At 41.0% G+C, this 21,442-nt stretch overlaps 1 protein-coding gene across 1 annotated transcript in view; it reads right to left on the bottom strand.

Annotated features, from left to right (window-relative positions):
- Positions 1-21,442, bottom strand: part of GADL1 (glutamate decarboxylase like 1) — a 235,213-nt gene that overhangs the window by 61,325 nt on the left and 152,446 nt on the right. The window contains exons 13-14 of the mRNA XM_075827176.1: positions 10,809-10,860; positions 244-333 (exon numbers count right to left, since the gene is read on the bottom strand). Coding sequence (XP_075683291.1) covers positions 244-333; positions 10,809-10,860 — 142 coding nt within the window. The remainder of the gene's footprint in view (positions 1-243; positions 334-10,808; positions 10,861-21,442) is intronic.

Below are 21,442 nucleotides of genomic sequence, written 5' to 3'. Positions count from 1 at the left end.
CTATTAAAAACATAGAGAGCATATCAAACATTGTATTATGGCTAAAACCACTGATGATATTTGTTTTTGCTTTCTCTGTACTTGCTTGCATTCATCCTCATTTACCACATGGGGGAGTCAGAAACGTATTAAGCCCTAAACAATGACTAATTTTCTGTTCAGTTGTTATATAGTTTCAATTTGAGCTAAAGAATTAACAGACGCAAACCACATTTATGGAAATTGAATCTATTTAATGCTTACCTGGTTCAGTCTTTGCCAATACTCTGGTCCCTTTTCCATTTTTCTTAAACTTGGAGGAATGTACCAAAAACAGATATTTGCATACTCCGGCTAAAGAACAAATAGAAAAATACAGATGAGCAAAATAAAATAATACATGAAAAACAATGTTACTATATTTACACTGTCTACATCTCTCAGATCTTTTTCTGTGCTTAGTTATTTAATTACATTTTGGCACTTTTTGTGTTGTCTTATATGTAGATATCAGACTTCAATAGGCTATATTTACATGACAGTGAAAAAAACGGCTGTTAAATATGGATCACAGTGCACACATAGATAGTGCCACAGTGCCCACTTTAGCTAGTGCAAGTGCCCACATAGATAGTACCACATTTCCCACTGTAGATAGTGTCCAAATAGATAGTGCCACAGTGCCCACTGTAGACAGACAGTGTTCACATAGATAGTGCCCACTGTAGATAGTGCCAACATAGATAGTGCCACAGTGCCCACTGTAGACAGTGCCCACATAGATAGTGCCACAGTGAACACATAGATAGTGACCACATAGATAGTGCCACAGTGTCCACTGTAGATCGTATCAGTGTCCACATTGATAATTCCACAGTGCCCACTGTAAATAGTGCCCACATACTGCAACAGTGTCCATGTAGATAGTTCCACAGTGCCCACTCTAGATAGTGACCACACAGATACTGACAATGCCCCCAAGATAGCCCATTGTTGAAAGTGCCAACAAAGATATTGCCACGGTAAACACATAGTGCCACAGTGCTCACTGTAGATAGTGCTAGTGCGCACATATATAATGCCACAGTGCCCACTGGAGATAGTGCATCAGTGCCAGTGCCCACATGGTGCCCTTGAAGATAGTACCCACAGTGTGACAGTGCACATGTAGATAGTGCCACACACACAATCCCCATGTAGATAGCGACACACTCACCCCCTGTAGATATCGACACCCCTGTAGATAGTGACACCCTCCTGTAGGCAGTGACACACTCACCCCCTGTAAATAGCGACACACCCCCCTGCAGATAGTAACACACCCCCTGTAGATAGTGACACACCCCTCCCATAGAAGGTAACACACTCACCACCTGTAGATAGCACCACACTCACTCCCTGCAGATAGAGACACACGACCCCTGTAGATAGCAACAAACACACCCCTGTATATTGCTACACACACCAATAGTGCCACTCACCTGTCCCTACCTGCATTACAAAAAATGGTCCCCTTGCCTTGACTGCACTGTCCCCTTGTGACCGATCAGTTTTTAACAAACGTAACAAGGATTGATTTCTCAAAAACGGTCGGTATAAAACGGATTCATTGATTTTTTTGGGGGCCATCTTTGCGTGAAAATGGGCAAAAATAAAACATGTTCTGCGGCCAGTATTCACGAGCTGTTAAAAAAACTGCCCTGTGAATGCACTCATAGAACTTCATTGTACCGAAAATGGCCGTCACATGACCATTTTTAACGGTCGTGTGAATATAGCCTTACTTTTTAAAAAAAATAAAACTGAATTATACAAATATGTATTTTGAAAGTGCAGAAAAAATAATAAATATTGATAATAGTGATAAATATTTATAATACTATTTGAGTAGACCGTGTTACTGAATGTTATATTTCACTATAATAATTCTATTTTTCCTTCAAATATGGATTCATTTTCCCCTTTGTGTTAGCAATCCCACTTCTAAGCTATATCATTAAGAGTCTTTATGTCTGTAACTAGACTGTTTGTAGACTTGAGTCACTAATCCGAGTCTCTAATACATCCTTATTATTAGAGTCAATCCCTTCAGGAACACTTGGATTCGTCATATTATTACATTGAAATTCTCCACACTCCTTTACCAATATTGAATATTAGTTCAGGTTTTCCAGAGTGATAATGCATTGTCTCAAATAATTCTCCTTTTTTAGATTCCTGCCTTGCTGTCCACATAGTTTTTTAAAGGAAGTAAAATGCAAAGTTGAATTTTACTTTGGGCCATTGTCTTCTTGAGCCAATGGGTTCCTCAGGAGATTTAACTTTGAAACTACACACAAAATATACATCTAGAATTAGAATTGTTCCCTGTATGAGTGAGAGTAATCCAATAATGGAGTAGCAACAGGGAAATCAAATTCCCCCTCTGTGTCTGTTGTGCCTTAGAAAGATAAAAGCTGCTGTAAACACAGCCTCAGAGGGCATATTTCCCGTCGCTGTCACCCACAGGCTGTACTAAAGATCCACGTTCTACGAATACATAATAGAGCACCCCTAGAAGTCGACTGGTTTATACATGTGGGAATATAAGAGAAATAATTGGGATACAATAAATTGCATTCTGAATTAGAGAAATGCTCCTCGAGAAACATTGCTTCTAGAGGAGTATACAGAGTATACAGATGCTGTCAGCCGTACAGAGCCGTACGGAGCATTACAGATGCATATGGCAGCAAACAGAGTGCCTAGGGCTTTATCATATGGAATCGTGGGTAATTCAAGTTCCGCTGGGCAGGCTCTGTGCACATGGTGTTAATATACTAGGAAATTGTTGTATAATAGTAACATATTAAGGAATTGCATATAAAGGTTAACCTTAGGTTCTCTTTACAAAGAGCATATTCCACCTAAAAAAATATATTTTTAAGTAGATGCATTCATATGAATTTAAGCGGCCACAAAACTGATGACTATATTGTTTTTCACCCCCCCTGCCATGTGTTGGAGGAAGGTAAAAAGTGCAGCGTAACACTGCTGGGTCCTATTGCATAAGTTGTGCCTGGGTACTTGTGGCTACTTCTTGATGTGCTCTATATAATGCAGTCACATCGCATACAGTCTATATACTGTACATTATATCATATGGAGTATTTACTCAACAACAGAGCCATATCAAATACTAATAAATTTTTGTGCAATTAGCATGACATGCTTTTTCACATTTGCACGGAAAAATGATTTAAATTATCTTTATTGATGTATATCATAATTATATTAAACCCATATAACAAGCTACATTGAAGATATTGTTACGGTAACCGCATTATGGTAACAGTGCATTTATCTATTTGGATTGTGGTCAGTCACACAGATTTATGTTTATGCACATGTCTTTTTGTTTCTATTGGTTTCGATGACTTACAATGCCACTGTTGTCTTATATTGCAGAGAGGGTGTAATGACCGGGGTAAGGAAACAGACAAGTAAGCCCTAATCTACCCGCCACTCAGTCCCTGCCTACTTGCAACGACCCGCCCTAGGCGACGGGGTACAACTGGGCGACGGTCCCTACGCTCAATAAGTGCACGACAGACAAACAGACAAGGGTACACAGAAGCAAGGGAAAAGGGGCAGTTGCCCACGGCAACACCGTGAGCAACAAGAGTGGTGAACGAGCCGAGACAAACCAGGAGTGTACGAGGTACCAAACGCAGAGCAGGAGAGTAGTCAGTAAGCCAGGGTCAATATGAAGCAGGGTCAAATAGTTCGAGAAGCTGCAGCAGGGCCAGGAAACGAGAAGAATCACAAGCAAGGAGGAAGCAAGGAGGAACAGGAAAGGCATGTATAAATAGACAGAGGGCGGGAGCTAGCTCCGTCTGGCCAGGCTGTGATAGGCTCTCCCACTCCTAAGCCTGCCATCCTGAGTGGTGGAAGATGGAGTCAGTCTCACAGACATAGAAGCAGGTGCAGACTGATTACCTATGGGCGTAGATACAGAAGCTGTGCCTGGCAGATCCTTAACAGTACCCCCCCTTTCATGAGGGGCCACTGGACCCTTTCTAGATGGACCTGGTTTATTGGGGAAACGAAGGTGGAACCTCCTGACCAATACCCCAGCGTGAACATCCCGGGCGGGTACCCAAGTCCTCTCCTCAGGCCCGTATCCTCTCCAATGGACCAGGTACTGGAGGGAGCCTTGGACCATCTTGCTGTCCACAATCTTGGCCACCTTGAATTCTACCCCCTCAGGGGTGAGAACGGGGACAGGAGGTTTTCTCGAGGGAGCCAAGGAGGGGGAGCAGCATTTAAGGAGGGAGGCATGAAACACGTTGTGTACTCGAAAAGATGGGGGCAACTCCAGTCGGAAGGAGACAGGATTGAGGACTTCAATGACCTTGTACGGCCCTATAAACCGGGGAGCAAACTTCTTAGACGGGACTTTAAGGCGCAAGTTCTTAGACGATAGCCACACCAGATCCTCGACCATAAACAAGAGGTTAGCAGAACGTCTTCTATCTGCCTGAGTTTTTTGTATGCTCTGGGACACCTCTAGGTTCTTCTGAACCTGGGCCCAGACTGTGCACAGTTCCCGATGAACGACCTCTACCTCGGGATTGTTGGAACTACCAGGTGAAACGGAGGAGAACCGTGGATTAAACCCAAAATTACAGAAAAAGGGGGAGACCCCTGACGAGTTAATGACCCAGTTAGTAAGGGAAAATTCGGCGAGGGGAATGAATGAGACCCAATCATATTGACAGTCAGAGATAAAACACCTTAAATATTGTTCTAGAGACTGATTAGTCCTCTCAGTTTGGCCATTAGTTTCAGGATGGAAGGCAGAGGAGAAGGACAGATCAATCTCCAACTTTTTACAGAAGGCTCTCCAAAACAAAGAAACAAATTGTACCCCTCTGTCAGAAACAATATTGACAGGGACCCCATGGAGACGCAGGATGTGTTTGACAAACAAGGTGGTCTACTACAACTCACACCACAAACTTGCCTTGAGATGGAGGCAAATCGGTGATAAAATCCATGGAGATATGGGTCCAAGGTCTCTGGGGAATGGGCAAAGAACGTAGTAAGGCCGCTGGTCGGGACCTGGGAGTCTTGGACCTAGCACAAACCTCACAAGCGGAGACGTGGGCCTTAACATCTTTAGGCAACCCAGGCCACCAATAGTTTCTAGCAATGAGGTGCTTGGTACCCAGGATGCCTGGATGACCAGATAGTGCGGAGTCATGATTTTCCCTAAGTACCCTTAGCCGGAATTGCAGGGGAACAAACAGCTTGTTCTCAGGAAGGTTCCCGGGAGCTGAACCTTGATCAGCAGCAATTTCAGAGACTAAATCAGAATCAATAGAGGAAATGATTATACCTGGAGGCAAAATACAAGCAGGATCTTCCTCCGAAGGAGGGCTGGCCATGAAGCTACGCGACAGTGCATCAGCCTTAATATTTTTAGACCCAGCCCTATAGGTAACCAAAAAGTTGAATCTGGTAAAAAATAACGCCCATCGAGCTTGTCTCGGGTTTAGCCTCCGGGCAGATTCTAGGAAAACCAGATTCTTGTGGTCGGTAAGGACCGTTACCTGGTGCCTAGCCCCCTCCAGGAAGTGGCGCCACTCTTCAAATGCCCATTTAATGGCTAAGAGTTCGCGGTTGCCAATATCATAGTTACTCTCAGTGGGCGAAAACTTCCTGGAGTAGTAGGCACAGGGACGGAGATGGGTGAGGGACCTGGTACCCTTGGACAAGACAGCCCCCACTCCCACCTCGGACGCGTCAACCTCCACGATAAATGGCTCCATTTGGTTGGGCTGAACCAGCACCGGGGCCGAGATAAAGCACTTCTTAAGGACCTCAAAAGCCTGGACAGCCTCAGGAGGCCAGCGGAGGAGATCAGCACCCTTGCGAGTGAGATCCGTAAGAGGCTTAGCGATGACCGAGAAGTTAGCAATAAATCTCCTGTAATAATTAGCGAACCCCAAGAAGCACTGTAACGCCTTCAGGGAGGCAGGTTGGACCCATTCCGCCACAGCCTGGACCTTGGCGGGGTACATGCGGAATTCATGAGGAGTGAGGATTTGACCCAAAAATGGTATCTCCTGTACCCCAAACACACATTTTTCGGTCTTCGCAAACAGTTTGTTTTCTCGAAGGACCTGGAGCACCTTCCTGACATGCTCAATGTGGGAGGACCAGTCCTTGGAAAACACAAGTATGTCATCAAGGTACACTACAAGAAATACCCCCAGGTAATCTCTTAAAATCTCATTTATGAAATTCTGGAAGACCGCGGGAGCATTACACAACCCAAAGGGCATGACGAGGTATTGACCTTCGGGCGTGTTAAACGCAGTCTTCCACTCATCCCCCTCTTTGATGCGGATAAGGTTATACGCCCCCCGTAGATCAAACTTAGAGAACCATTGGGCCCCCTTAACCTGATTAAAGAGATCAGGAATGAAAGGAAGGGGATACTGGTTCCTTACAGTGACCTTATTCAAGTTACAGTAGACAATGCATGGCCTAAGACCACCATCCTTCTTCCCTACGAAGAAGAAGCCAGCACCTACCGGAGAAGTAGAGGGGCGAATGTAACCCTTGGCCAGGCATTCTTGGATATACTCTCATGGCTTCACGTTCGGGACAAGAGAGATTAAATATCCTACCCTTAGGGAGCTTAGCACCTGGTACCAAATCGATAGCGCAATCGTATTCTCTATGAGGAGGTAGCACTTCGGAGGCCTCCTTAGAGAAAACATCAGCGAAGTCCTGAACAAACTCAGGTAGCGTGTTCACCTCCTCAGGGGGAGAAATAGAATTAACAGAAAAACATGACATCAAGCATTCATTACCCCATTTGGTAAGATCCCCAGTATTCCAGTCAAACGTGGGATTATGCAACTGCAACCAGGGAAGGCCTAAAACTAAATCGGACGATAATCCCTGCATCAACAGTACAGAGCACTGCTCCAAATGCATGGAGCCAACAAGGATTTAAAAAACAGGGGTATGCTGTGTAATATAACCATTAGCAAGAGGAGTGGAGTCGATACCCACTAGTGGGACAGGTTTAGGCAAATCAATCAAAGGCATAGCTAGAGACATAGCAAATTCCACAGACATGATATTAGCAGAAGACCCTGAATCCACGAAGGCACTGCCGGTAGCAGACCTACCACCAAAAGAAACCTGAAAGGGAAGCAAGATTTTATTACGTTTCATATTTACGGGAAATACCTGTGCGCCCAAGTGACCTCCCCGATGATCACTTAGGCGCGGAAGTTTTCCGGCTGCTTATTCTTACGCCTATGACAGGTGTTCACTTGATGCTTGTCATCCCCACAATAGAAGCAGAGACCATTCTTCCTGCGGAACTCTCTACGTTGTTGGGGGGACACGGAGGCCCCGAGTTGCATAGGTACCTCCAAGTCTTCCGTGGAAGAACGAAGCAACGGAACCTCGGGAGGCATCATGGGGGAGACAGAGGAGAAGGCACAAAAACGTTCACATTTTCGTTCCCTGAGACGTCGGTCAAGTCGTACCGCTAAAGCCATAACCTGGTCTAGGGAGTCAGAAGAGGGATAGCTAACTAGCAGGTCTTTCATGGCGTTCGACAGACCCAACCTAAACTGGCACCTTAAGGCAGGGTCATTCCACCGAGAAGCTACGCACCACTTCCTAAAGTCAGAGCAATACTCCTCAACAGGTCTCTTACCCTGACGTAAGGTCACCAGCTGACTCTCGGCAAAGGCAGTCCTGTCAGTCTCGTCATAAATGAGTCCGAGATCAGAAAAGAAAAGATCAACGGAGGAAAGTTCAGGGGCATCAGGAGCCAAGGAATAGGCCCATTCTTGGGGCCCTTCCTGGAGCCGGGACATAATTATACCCACCCGCTGGCTCTCAGAACCTGAGGAGTGGGGCTTTAAGCAGAAATAGAGCCTACAACTCTCCCGAAAGGAGAGAAAAGTCTTCCGGTCCCCTGAAAGCCGGTCAGGCAACTTGAGGTGGGGTTCAAGAGCTGAGGTGAGGGGCACTATCATGGTAGCATCAGGCTGGTTGACCCTCTGAGCCAGGGCCTGGACCTGTAGGGAGAGACCCTGCATTTGCTGAGCCAGGGTCTCAAGGGGATCCATAGTAGTGTGAGGGACCAGGGTAGACTAGGTATATGGGCTTGTGATTATGTAATGACCGGGGTAAGGAAACAGACAAGTAAGCCCTAATCTACACGCCACTCAGTCCCTGCCTACTTGCAACGACCCGCCCTAGGCGACGGGGTACAACTGGGCGACGGTCCCTACGCTCAATAAGTGCACGACAGACAAACAGACAAGGGTACACAGAAGCAAGGGAAAAGGGGCAGTTGCCCACGGCAACACCGTGAGCAACAAGAGTGGTGAACGAGCCGAGACAAACCAGGAGTGTACGAGGTACCAAATGCAGAGCAGGAGAGTAGTCAGTAAGCCAGGGTCAATATGAAGCAGGGTCAAATAGTTCGAGAAGCTGCAGCAGGGCCAGGAAACCAAACGAGAAGAATCACAAGTAAGGAGGAACAGGAAAGGCAGGTATAAATAGACAGAGGGCGGGAGCTAGCTCCGTCTGTCCTGGCTGTGATAGGCTCTCCCACTCCTAAGCCTGCCATCCTGAGTGGTGGAAGATGGAGTCAGTCTCACAGACATAGAAGCAGGTGCAGACTGATTACCTATGGGCGTAGATACAGAAGCTGTGCCTGGCAGATCCTTAACAGGGGGTCTATGGTCCCCTCCTGGAGTATGGGCCTACTTTTGTTACCCTTTTGGATTTTCCTCTGCCTACATGCCGATTTTCGCTGCATTTTTCGCCCCAGCCATTCAGCGCCACGGACATAAAGCACCGCGAAATACACTTTCTCTGCCTCCCATTGATGTCAATGGGACTTTAGAGGTGTAAACGCCCGAAGATAGGGCATGTCCCTTCATTTTCCCGCGAGCCGTTTTTTCCGCTCGCGGGAAAAAAACACCTCTGCCTCCTATTGAAATCAATAAGTGGCATTTTCAGACGTTTTTTGGTGCGTTTTCCGAAGCGGTTTCCGCGTAAAAAAAACATGTCAAAAAGCTCCGTGTGAACTGGCCCTTATTGTTAAGTCACTGCAGAATTAGAAAGGAAATAATATATAAATTGTATTTATTATATCATTTAAAATATATTCGCGTTGATACCTGCAAACTTTAAAAACAGGTCTTAATAGGTCCTACATTTTGGTAAACTGCACATTGCACTGTATACCGGTAGGTAAGAACAAATTGTGATATCATCAGCCAGTCTATTATTTCTTGAGGACTAAATAGTGTATAATTCCTTTATATAGTTAAGTCATCTTGCATCATCTATCATGGGGCATAGTATGGCATGTAGTTTTAGTATATCATGCCACTTATCTATATATACCTATATTCAAAAATGGCCAGGACTAATGAGAAAATACCCAAATTATTTACATGACCTAAGCGGGCCCATACAGCTTAGACATTTACCCCTGCATATACCCACACATATATCCTTTAACCAGATATATGTCCTGTAGACATGTGAGCCTATTCTTTGCTGTCTAGTTGTAATTTGGGAATCTGGTTTACTCATATAGGCGCTGAGTGGAACATGAACAGAATATTACTGCATCCTCCAACCAAGGACAAACGAGCATAACCTAAACATGAGTGATGAAGCCGATAATCATAGATGTTTTTAATAGCTAAGCAAAATTCAAGTCTATAAAATATACCTATTTTGCCGAATGGCAACAAATACCATCTTGCCACTCTACTTGAAGAATATTAATTTATATCCCATTATTAAAATGTAACTTTTATTATTTGTATACAGACGCAGACAGGTTTTAAAATGAATTGCCAGTGCTCAGTATTAACAATTAGTGCTCGCTCTCGGCAGTATAAGCGATACAATGTAGTTACTGCTTGTCCTTCAATAACGTTAATTCCTGGATGCGCCAGCAGATCGCATCCTATACAGTGGAGGAGCTAGTTGTTAAGAAATAAAAATGCATAACACGTTTTGCTGTAAATTTGTCATCCTCAGGAGTATATAGAGGAATGGCTTTGCCCTATATACCCATGAGGTGGTCAGATTTACCTGGCGATACCAATTATATGTACTTTTTAAAGATCTAAATATTTTTCCATAATATTTCATTTTTCAATATTTCCTCAATATTTTATTTTTACATTTTATTTTCGCCTTACTAGGTGCCTTGACCATGCAATCGCTTGATCACTTTAATATACTGCTGTATTGCAGTGTATCATGTCTCTCAGTATAAAACTGACAGGCATCTTATTAGGCCCTGCCTCTGTCTAACCATGTAGAAGCCACGGTGCATTAGCTTCTCAAATACTGACAACTACCCATCGTGTTGTCAGCAGTTACTTTCAGTAACGAACAAAGTGACAGTTTGCCAAGAAGATAATTCAATGGTGCCAACCAATCTGACTGAAATGCCATTTCACTTTTGCAAAAATGTTAGCCACAACTAAAAAAATATTACTCTGTAAATAAAAAAAGACGTGATTACTAAACTCTGGTCACACCTTTAATTTCTGATTTACTAATATGTCGCCATTTTTATGTTTTGGGTCTAAATCCTCTTTAGGTGTCATTTATACTGCCCAATGTGAACCACCGTAAGAGAGGGTGCAATCTAAATTTGACCCCTAGATGAATGACCACTTCTAGGGACTAAAAGTTATGGATAATGTGCCAGTTTACAGTGGCAAGGAAAGCCATGTGATTCACTAGTATGAACCTATACTTAAGTAATTACATACCTCCCAGAGAAGTTCAAATCCATCTCTCTTCTTAATTTCATTAGCTAGATATCTGTATGGGAAAAGATAGATATGTGGATTATTATGACAATCAAGTGCATATGAATAGTACTGAACACATATATATCTTGTTCTACAATTATTATACTGACTAGACAAGGAAGAATTAATTTACCAAGTTAAAAGTTCACAAAGAAGAGGGATTCACATTTTGTAGAATTAATTATCAAAAAATTCACTAAACTCTAAAACAAACATATCAAGATAATACATGTATAATATAAAAAAAAAAACACAAACTAATACCCACTTCACATTTAAAGGCAGCCAGTCAGAGGTTTTAAAGGGGTTGTCCAGGCTCGGACAACTGATGACCTATTCACTTTTAAAGCCAATTTTTAAAAAAAATAAAAATCTATGTTTTAAGTGATTTGCAAAATTTTTTTTAATTAACTTTTATTAAATATTTTTTCTTAATCTTTAGGATACAGCTTTTATGTATTCTGTATACAGAAAAGCTGTGTCTTTCCTGTCAAAGCCTATTCAGGTCAGCTGAATAGAAGGCTGGTTCTGCTCTCCATAGTAAACTTGCCAGATGTAAGAGTAGGCCTCTCTATATAATAATGCACCAAATATTTATCCAAGGCACGGTTAAAAAGGTTGTAGAAGATTATAAAAACATGTGTGTTTTCCTGCAGACACAACACCTCTCTTGACCGTAGGTTGTGTGTGGTATTGCAGCTCATCCCCATTCATGTGGAACCCCATGCACATGTGTGGTCCTGTTTCTGGCAGAAAGCAGCAATGTTTTTCTAATCTCTTTCAACTCCTATATGAACCCTAGAGGTTTCCTGAGGCTTTCCTTTTCTTCCCCATCTTATTTGAGTATGTAAAGGGCATGAAAGTCAGATACTGGAATGGATCTAGGGCAAGTCATTCCTTTTGGTCAACGAGTTTGGCCTCCCAACTTTTATTTCTATATATTCCAAAAGAGAGATTTATATTAAAAAATAATAATTCAGAAAATAAAAGGTGAAATTAATATTCCCATGTGGACAAATCAGACTATAGCTGTAATTTTTTAATTTACTTCTAATTGGTAACTATAGGTTTTTTGAGGAAAAAACTAAACCAATGAATTACTTCTCTTCCATTACAGGAACATTCCCTTCTTCTAATGTTATGGTATATCTCTAGCATTTTCCATAGAATCATGACTGGTAGGGGTCCGACCCCTACGTCCCCCTTAGAATGAAGAGACCAAGGTCTCTGTGGTATTTATCTTACAGAGGCACTACTGGCCACCTGCTGTAAATCGGGTTGTACTGCAGTTCCCTGCACAACGGCGGGTCAGGAGCATTGTTGCATGGGAAAAACTGTGAAGGGGCCACAGTTCTTAACTAGCATTGCAGCCCCTTCATCTGGGGGATCGTGGGGTCCCAGCAGTCACTCCCCAATCAATCAGAGAATGATTGCAAAACCTACCGATATGACATTTCTTTGGTGAAAGAAAAAAACTTTCAAAAACTAAACCAAGGAAACTATGTTATTAAGCCCTAAATATTTTTCAAGAAAGTTTCAAAATACAATTCAGAACATGCCTATCAAATATGTTCTATAAATATTTCCTGGTGACTTCAAAACTGTCCATTAATTGTGAAATAGATCAGTATTGATAGTGACACAAAAAAAAAAAAAAGAGGCTTTATTGTAATACAGTGATATGCTGGCAACTTGTCTAGTATTGTAGGAGTAAATCTCATTTAATAACAACTTTCTATTTCTTCCATCAGCTACGGATAACCAAGACTGAGTAGGTAAAACATTGTGCTAATGAACTGACATTTGAAACAGACGCATGAAGGAGACGAAAACAATAATGCCAAGACTTTCTCTTCAAAACTTGATGTATTGACATCTGTAAGGATTCTCTTTGCAGATAGAATGGAGAGCATCGGTTTTTTTATGATGTTCATATTCAAATACAGAGTCTTTCCTTATTATAAATAATACAATTTTGAATAAAAGGGCCATTGAGCTAATCGTAAATGGAAATATGAGCTCAAAATATGATCATACAAGAACATGTTGCCCATTAATATTAAATCAAGAGAAAAAGTTCTCCATAGATGCCACCTCACAGATGCTCAGCTGTTCAAACACTTAAGTTATGATAAATAGTAGATAACAAACATAATGTTATTAAGAATAATTATGGTGAAAAATAGCTGCGAAGAGTAGAAATCGAAAAGCTATGGTAATAATATAACTCACTACAAATTATTATATTGATGTTGATCACAAAAAAAGTAATAGGAACTTCTATTCAATAATTTTAAGTAAGAGGCCGTGAGAGACAATTGATAGAATAATTTATTTAAATTCAACTTCCAGTGCCAAGACGACTATTGTCCTTAACTCCTTAACGCCGAAGGACGGATATATCCGTCCTCAGCAGCTGCTAGTTCGCGCAGGAGGACGGATATATCCGTCCTGTGATGGCGCGGGTACTGCCAGTGTACCCATGCGATCAGCGGCAGGAGAACAGCTGTTCTACACAGCCTGGCTCCTGCTGCAACTGCCGGAATTGAAGCGCGCACCGATTCCGGCAGTTTAACCCATTAAATGCCGCTGTCAATAGTGACAGCGGCATCTAATGTGTTTGACAGAGGGAGGGAGCTCCCTCTGTCACCCGATCGGCGCCCCCGCAAACAAATCGCGGGTCGCCGTCGGGTTTCCATGACAGCCGGGGGTCTAACAAAGACCCCCAGGTCTGTCTTCCGCAACTGCCTGTTAGGCGATGCCGGAGGCATGACCTAACAGATTGCCTGTCAGTTTTACACTGACAGGCAATAATGCATTGGTATACTAAGTATACCAAAGCATTATATATGCGATCGGCACATCGCATAGTGAAGTCCCCTGGTGGGACTTAAAAAAAAAATGTCAATCACTTAAATAAAGTTTGTTGAAAAAAAATAATAATAATTACAGTCAAAATCAAATAAAACTACTTTTTTTGCCCAAAAAGTGGTTTTATTCTGTAAGTGTGTCAAAACAAATAACACATACACATATATGGTATCCCCGCGATCGTAACAACTTGACCAATAAAATGAACACATTAATTAAACCGCCGGATGAACGGCGTCCAAAAAAAACGCAAAAAACAACGGCAAAATTCTCTCTTTTCTCCCATTCCCCCCATAAAAAATAAAATAAAAGTTAATCTATAAGTCCTATGTACCCCAAAATAGTACTAATGAAAACTACACATTGGCCCGCAAAAATCAAGCCCACGTACGGCCACATAGACGGAAAAATAAAAAAATGACGGCTCTTGGAACGCGGCGATGCAAAAACAAGTGATTTTTTTCTAAAAGGGTTTTTATTGTGCAAACGTAGGAAAACATATAAAACCTTTACATATTTGGTATCCCCGTAATCGTGCCGACCCATAGAATAAAGTTAACATGTTATTTACGCTGCATAGTAAACGGCGTAAATTTATAACGTGAAAATTAATGCTGGAATAGCTGCTTATTTTCAATTCTCTCCTAAAATAAAGTTAATAAAAGTTAATCAATATATTGTAAGCATCTAAAAATGGTGCAATTACAAAATACAACTCGTCCCGCAAAAAACAAGCCCTTATACGGCTATGTCGACGTAATAAAAAAAAAGTTACGACTCTTGGAATGCGACCATGAAAAAACAAAAAATAATCCTTGGTCATTAACGTGCAAAATGGCCCGGTCATTAAGGGGTTAAGATAATTGAAAAAAAAAAAAAACACAGCCTCATGCACAGAGCAGAACTTTGCATATTGAGGCTGTGCAGGGGCACACAGAGTCCGTGTGTGCCATACTACACAGCCTTGGCACTCCTTTTGCTTTGGTAATTTATTCTGTACAGTGCTGTGTTACAGAATTATTCTCCCCCAGAAGCATTGCCTCTAGAAGAATAGCTCTGTAATACGACCTCTAATGGAGGCATACGGAGGTACAGTAGGGTTCCATAGAAGTCTCTGGGCACTGTATTATAACTCTATAACCTGGAGGTTGTACAGCACCATATTACGCTTGTAATATGAGGCTTACATGTAAGTGGCAGGAAAGCTGGATGGACTTTTGAATTGTAGAAATACATGAACAGGTTCTTGCAAACAAATTGGACCGTGGAGCTGAACTCAGCACACATCAACATTGGAAATAAGGAATTTGCTAGTATTCCTTTCATCATTTTTGCCATCTACCACCCTGTTTCTACTTTGTGTAGGTAAGAAAAGGAGACAGATAAAAGAGTAACACATGACTGCAGGATCAGGCCGTGCATAGGGTATGTTTATAGTCTTTAATCAAGGAGACACATAAGTCTGTATAGAAGATGTATGCACAAAACAATAGGTTGTTTTTAATCAAGACTATTTGCAAAGTTGCTTTAAAGTGAAACCGTTGTTTACAATTTTTCCCCCATAATTCAACAGTACAAGCGAATATAAAAAAAAATTGCAATATATTTTTCTTATTAGAGAAAATGCCTCTTCCTTCAGGTATCAGGCATTTCTTCACCTCCCCTCCTGCCTCCTGCACTGTTCATTTATTTTCAATTCACTGCTAAAATCTGTATTTAGTGAGGTAGAGATAAAGACCGCTCACTGAAGTATCAGGTTACTTGCTGCCCATAGAAGTCTATGAAGGGGGATGGAGCTGCTGGAGCGACACAGAGTAGAAAGACACAGACAGATTCTGCTGCTTCTAATTTTTTCTCTCATCCCAGTGCTTGAATCACAGCTTCACTGCTCCTTACTGCTAAGTAATGGCCTCCATGCTGCTTCTAGTGTGTCTTTCAAGTGCTGGATTCTAGCAAAACATTTACTAGAAGTAGTAGCAGCAGCGTCTGTCTGTGTGTTTCTCTCTCGGCAGCTGCTCCCTCCTCCTGCTCTTATCCATAGCCTTCCATGAGCAGCTGTAACCTGATCTCTCAGTGAGCTGTCCTCATCACTGCCTAACTGAATATGGATTTTAGCAGTGAATTGAGAGTTAAAGAGGCTCTGTCACCAGATTTTGCAACCCCTATCTGCTATTGCAGCAGATAGGCGCTGCAATGTAGATTACAGTAACGTTTTTATTTAAAAAAAACGAGCATTTTTGGCCAAGTTATGACCATTTTTGTAGTTATGCAAATGAGGCTTGCAAAAGTACAACTGGGTTTTTTTTATGAATTAACAAAATTCAAAGTGAATGAACAGAAGAGAAATCTAAATCAAATCAATATTTGGTGTAACCACCCTTTGCCTTTAAAACAGCATACTTCTAGGTACAATTCAAAAAGAAAAAAACAAAAAATATTTTCCAAAACATACCAGGCACTCTTTGGGATAAGAATAATTTCATATAAATTTTTATTAAATTCCATATAAAAATATATTTTAAAGATTTTTCATATATAAATATATCTCTTTCCTCTTTTATCCATAATACAAAGATTTTTTATAGGAAAAGAAAAGGGTTTGAGCAAACACATTTGTTTCAAACTAGATGTACATAATTAAAAAAATGTCTCCTGGCCAGGATACCAACACAGACTTTTATAACATTACTGCCATTAATTTATCCCCCTCTACACACAATGACATGTCATGATGAGATATCTAGGTAATAGGTGTTCTATACATAAGCCAAAATCAGACCCATATAAGAGATTAGCTATAAGAACCGGTTCTGAAGATTTTTTATCCAGACACCATTGGTCTCCGTTCACACTTGCACTTTTTTCTTTTTACTCCTTCTTTTCTAATTTTGGTCCGAAACCAACAGAAACAGTTCCTCTTGTGTAATAGCAATGCAATTGTATATAAGGAGTTAAATATTTAACTTTAAATCTTCCTATACTCGGGGGCAGCCGAGATTTCACCCAAAGGTGAGCAAATCTAAGCAATGGAGCACGCTCCTACATTGAAGAGTCGGAATCCTGCTATGCTGGTATCCACGTTAAATTTTTATTCAGACACCATTGGTCTCAGTTCACACTTGCAGTTTTTGCTTTTTCCTCCTTCTTTTAGAATTTTGGTCCGAAACCAACAGGAGCAGTTCCTCTTATATAATAGCCATGCAAATATAGATAAAGAGTTGAATACTCATCTTTATGTTGATCTCGCAACTCAAGGTGGACTGAAAGTTCACTCTTTTTCACTACGTTCCTCCTCCTGGAGCAATTGTAGAGTTAAGGCAGATTTTAAAAAAAATTATATATATCAATCGCGTTTTTCACCCCTTCAATCTCATCATTGGCAGATCACAATTCCCACATGGAAGGTTCTCCTTATATCCACTCCATCCACGGTCAATCCTTATGTTGAATAGCTTGGATCTTCCTATGCTCGGGGGCAGCCGAGGTTTCACCCAAGGTGAGCAAATTGTAGCAATGGAACACACTCCTCACTGGAGAGTCGGTATCGTAATATGCTGGTATCCACGTTGGTTTTTTCTGGCAACACTGGAGACTGCAAGACAAGGCAAGGTTGACGTCACTACCTGCCAGGTGTAGACTAATTGATCAGCTGACATGTTTCATCCCGAACCGGGATTTCCTCAGAGCCATTTTGTGAGTTCAGTAAAGTCTGGCATCTTTATAGTGCCAAATTTAAAGGGAACTGGACCCATATGTAAAGATATTACATTAAGTACTCATAGAATCCAATGATTCAAATCCAAAACGTCCAATTATACACATGTTTTGTCCATATTTATAGATTCCCCTCAGTATTTCATCATACATTTCTATCCGGGAATATACATATATATAAAATACCAAAACATATACACACAGTACATTGCAAGTAAATTCCCATTTTTTGGATTAAGAAAAATTCTTTTATCCCTAACAAACCCATTAGTGATCAGCAGTGTCTATAATAAATAAAATATAACAGAAAATTATATAAATAATAAATAAGAAAATAAAATAAAAAAAATTATAATAAATAAAAATAAATAAAAAATCCAAAAAATTAAATAAATGATGAGAGATCCATGTTGCATTTCAGATGGTATAACACTAATTTAACGCTACACCTGTCAACGGACTGTCCATAAAGCATTAAGCCCATAAAGTACCTATTTATTACAGTAATATGATAGTGTCCCGCTAATTTTTATCTGCCGAAAATCAGGCAAGGCATCCTCTGTACCCGGGTGACAGGGAGTGGGTCCAACCCCGAGAATATTTCCGGAGGGACCGAGTCCCCATCACCCAGGGACAGAGAACATCCATAGGACCTATCCATTTATCCAGAGGAAAAAAAGTATTTATAAAAGGAAAATTAGTTCGCTGGTTGGTGCGTGGAAAAATCACGGGACGCTGTTACACAGCCGGCCCTTAAGGATCCACGCAACCCCCACCTAAATGCCAAACCGACAAGATCACTTCCAAAACATAAAGGGATATAAAACAGATTTTCCCAAATTGAGGCAAAAACGCTTCCGGAATCCAAGGATTTTAATGTCTGTCTCCGAAGGGCAGGGAGCGGGTCCACAACAGATAAAAATCTGTAGGGACCCAGTCCCCACCATTCGGAGGCAGAAAATCATAACAGTTAGTTCTTTATTCATCCCATAAGTCTATTCCCTCCTATTTTCAAGGAGTGAAAAGATATATTTACTAAGATTGGGTCGAATCAAGCCATTTGAGAATAGGTCACAAGGTAATCAATCCATTGGAGGTATCCAAAAGACGGGCAATCATATTACACCACAAAAGTGCAACCACCAATAAATAGAAGGGGATTATTAATTCCACATGTCATAAAAACATATTAAATTTTATTTCATTGTTAAGACCTCTAGGGTTGAGGGTTCCCAATGTATAAATCCACATCGTTTCTTTCTGTAAAAGAATACGGTTACGATCCCCACCCCTTCTATCCTCAAAAAGTTGGTAGATTCCCATAAATTTTAAGCCCTTGGTTGATTGTCCATGATGTAATTTAAAATGTGCTGCCAATGGGCTTTTCATTTCGCCCTTTGTAATGTCTGAAAGATGTTCCCTAATTCTTATCTGTAACTCCCGTTTCGTTTTTCCAATATACTGCTTACCACATGGACAAATAATTGAATACACCACCATAGTTGAACGACAGTTGATAAAATTATAAACCTTAAATTCTCTTTTATGTTCGCTGTCAAAAAAGGTATCGGATTTCAAAACATATTTGCAACAATTGCAAGAGCCACACATATACATCCCCTTTGGTCGTTTATTCAACCATGTTTCGTTATCTATGGTCTTTCTTTTAAATTCAGAACTGACTAGAATATCTTTTAAAGTAGGGGCTTTTCTTGGAACCATACTTGGTATCTCACCTACTATTGAACCAATCCTTTTATCCAAAGTTAGGTGAGGCCAATTTTTAATCATTAAATTACGTAGTAAATTCCAATGGGAACCATACCTTGAGATGAACCGTACTCTATTATCATGTTTTTCTTTTTTAACCCTTTCAAGAATTTCCCTCCTATCTTGTCTTATGGCTCTGTTATACCCTTTTTTGATAATTTTTTTAGGATAACCCCTATTTAAAAAGCGCGATGTTAAATCTTGAGCCTCTCCTTTGAAGTCTTCAAATCTAGAGCAGTTACGTCTGATTCGAAGAAACTCACTTATTGGGATTCCCTTAATTTGGGAAGGTAGGTGATGGCTACTTGCTGCCAAAAGGCTATTTCCTGACGTTGGTTTACGGAAAGTCGTAGTCATAAGCTGATTTCCTTCCCTGTGAATATTTAAATCTAGAAAACTGATATTAGTCTCACTTGAGGTAAATGTCAAGAAAAGATTCAAACTATTCGTATTGAGATCTTTAATAAACTCTTCCAGGGTTTCCACCGATCCCTTCCAACATAGGAGCACATCATCCATGTATCTGAGCCAGGTAGCCGCACATCTCCTAAAGAGAGGGTGGGGATATACAATAAATTCTTCCCACCATCCCAAATGTAAACATGCATATGAAGGTGCACAAGAGGACCCCATGGCTGTCCCCTGTACTTGGCGATAATATTTGCCATCAAATGAGAAGCAATTGTGGTTCAGGACAAATTCCAACATCTCTATAATGAATTCGTTTTGATGGGCCCATTCCCCACCTCGTCTCTCCAGGAAATGCGCAGCGGCCCTTAGTCCAGCCTCATGGGGGATGGAGGTATACAACGATTCTACATCCAATCCCACGAGCAGAAAATCACCCTCAATCATAAGTTTTTCCAATTTACTTAGGAGATCTCCTGTGTCTAAGACAAAAGAGGGGAGCGCACCCACAAATGGTTTAAGTTTTTCATCTATGTATTTCCCAAGGTGATCAGTTGGGCCATCACACCCTGAGATAATTGGCCTACCAGGTGGGGTATCTCTATTTTTGTGTACCTTGGGAAGCACATACATGGTAGGTATACGTGGCTCCTTTATCTCCAAGTAATGGAGTTCTTGTTTACTTATCAAGCCCTCATCCACAGCAAACATCAGTTTTCTATTTAGTGTGTGTGTTAAATCTGGAATGGGGTTACCAGTTAGGGGAACATAAGAATTAGTATTTAATTGCCTCTTGATCTCACCGACATAGTATTCCTCCCTGAGGAGGACCACATTCCCACCTTTATCACTTGGTTTGATTATAACATCTTTTAAATTTTTCAACTCTTTTAATGCTTTCCGTTCTTTTTTGGTCAAATTGTCCTCACTCAGGAAGGAAGACCAGTCAATGAGGTCAATGTCCCTGTGCATGGCCTCCAAAAAGGCCTGAGTACATCTATTAGAGCAGACACTGGGCATTACGCTACTCTTTTTTCGCAATCCCGTAAACTCCGGGATAAGATCCTCCGTAAACATCTCTCCATCTCCCATGTCTCCAGATACGTGACTCTCCTTCCATAACTCATCTAGATCTATTAATGCATTCATATCTGTCAATCCAAGATTGGACAGTAAGTTGGATCCCATTCTCTCATCCATGGGGGATATCTCTATATGGCTATCTGGGTTCTTCTCTATTTTTTCTCTCTCCCCATGCCAAAGTCTCAAAATAATTTTCCTCAAAAACAGGTGTAGATCTTTATAGATCTCAAATTTATTTCCGGGGGTAACTGGTGAGAATCCTAAACCACGATTTAATAAAGAGATATGATCATTTGTTAAAACAATTTCTGTTAAATTAATTACATTGTTCACATTATATTCTATCTCCCCCTGCGTTGCCTCGTGTTCGGCCCTCCTTTTTTGTCTACTAATTTTTCCTCTCCGTACCTTCCTCTGTTTCGATCCCCTAAAAAAGAGACTTTACTTTGTGTATCTTCTACTCTAGTATATTTCCCTGTCTCGTTATCACTTGACAGATCACTTGTTGTTTCCCCATCCGTTGATGTGTATGTATTTTTCCTCGTCCATGGTTTACGTCTATTAAGTCCCTCCCTTTTATTTGAAAAAGAGAAAATTTGCTGTTGTTCAAAATCAAAAATATCTCTTTGAAATTTTTTCCTTTTACGGGTAGAGATTTCCCTAAGTTCTAACTCTACTTCTCTCTTGAGATTAGTATTTAATTTCTCAAATTCAAGATGGGAAGAAAACTCATCCAATTTTCTAAC

This window comes from Rhinoderma darwinii, chromosome 5 (genome assembly GCF_050947455.1).
Source record: "Rhinoderma darwinii isolate aRhiDar2 chromosome 5, aRhiDar2.hap1, whole genome shotgun sequence".
In the NCBI taxonomy this organism is placed as follows: domain Eukaryota; kingdom Metazoa; phylum Chordata; class Amphibia; order Anura; family Rhinodermatidae; genus Rhinoderma; species Rhinoderma darwinii.
Note: the sequence above shows the minus strand (reverse complement) of the source record. Positions and strands in the feature narration are given on the sequence as shown.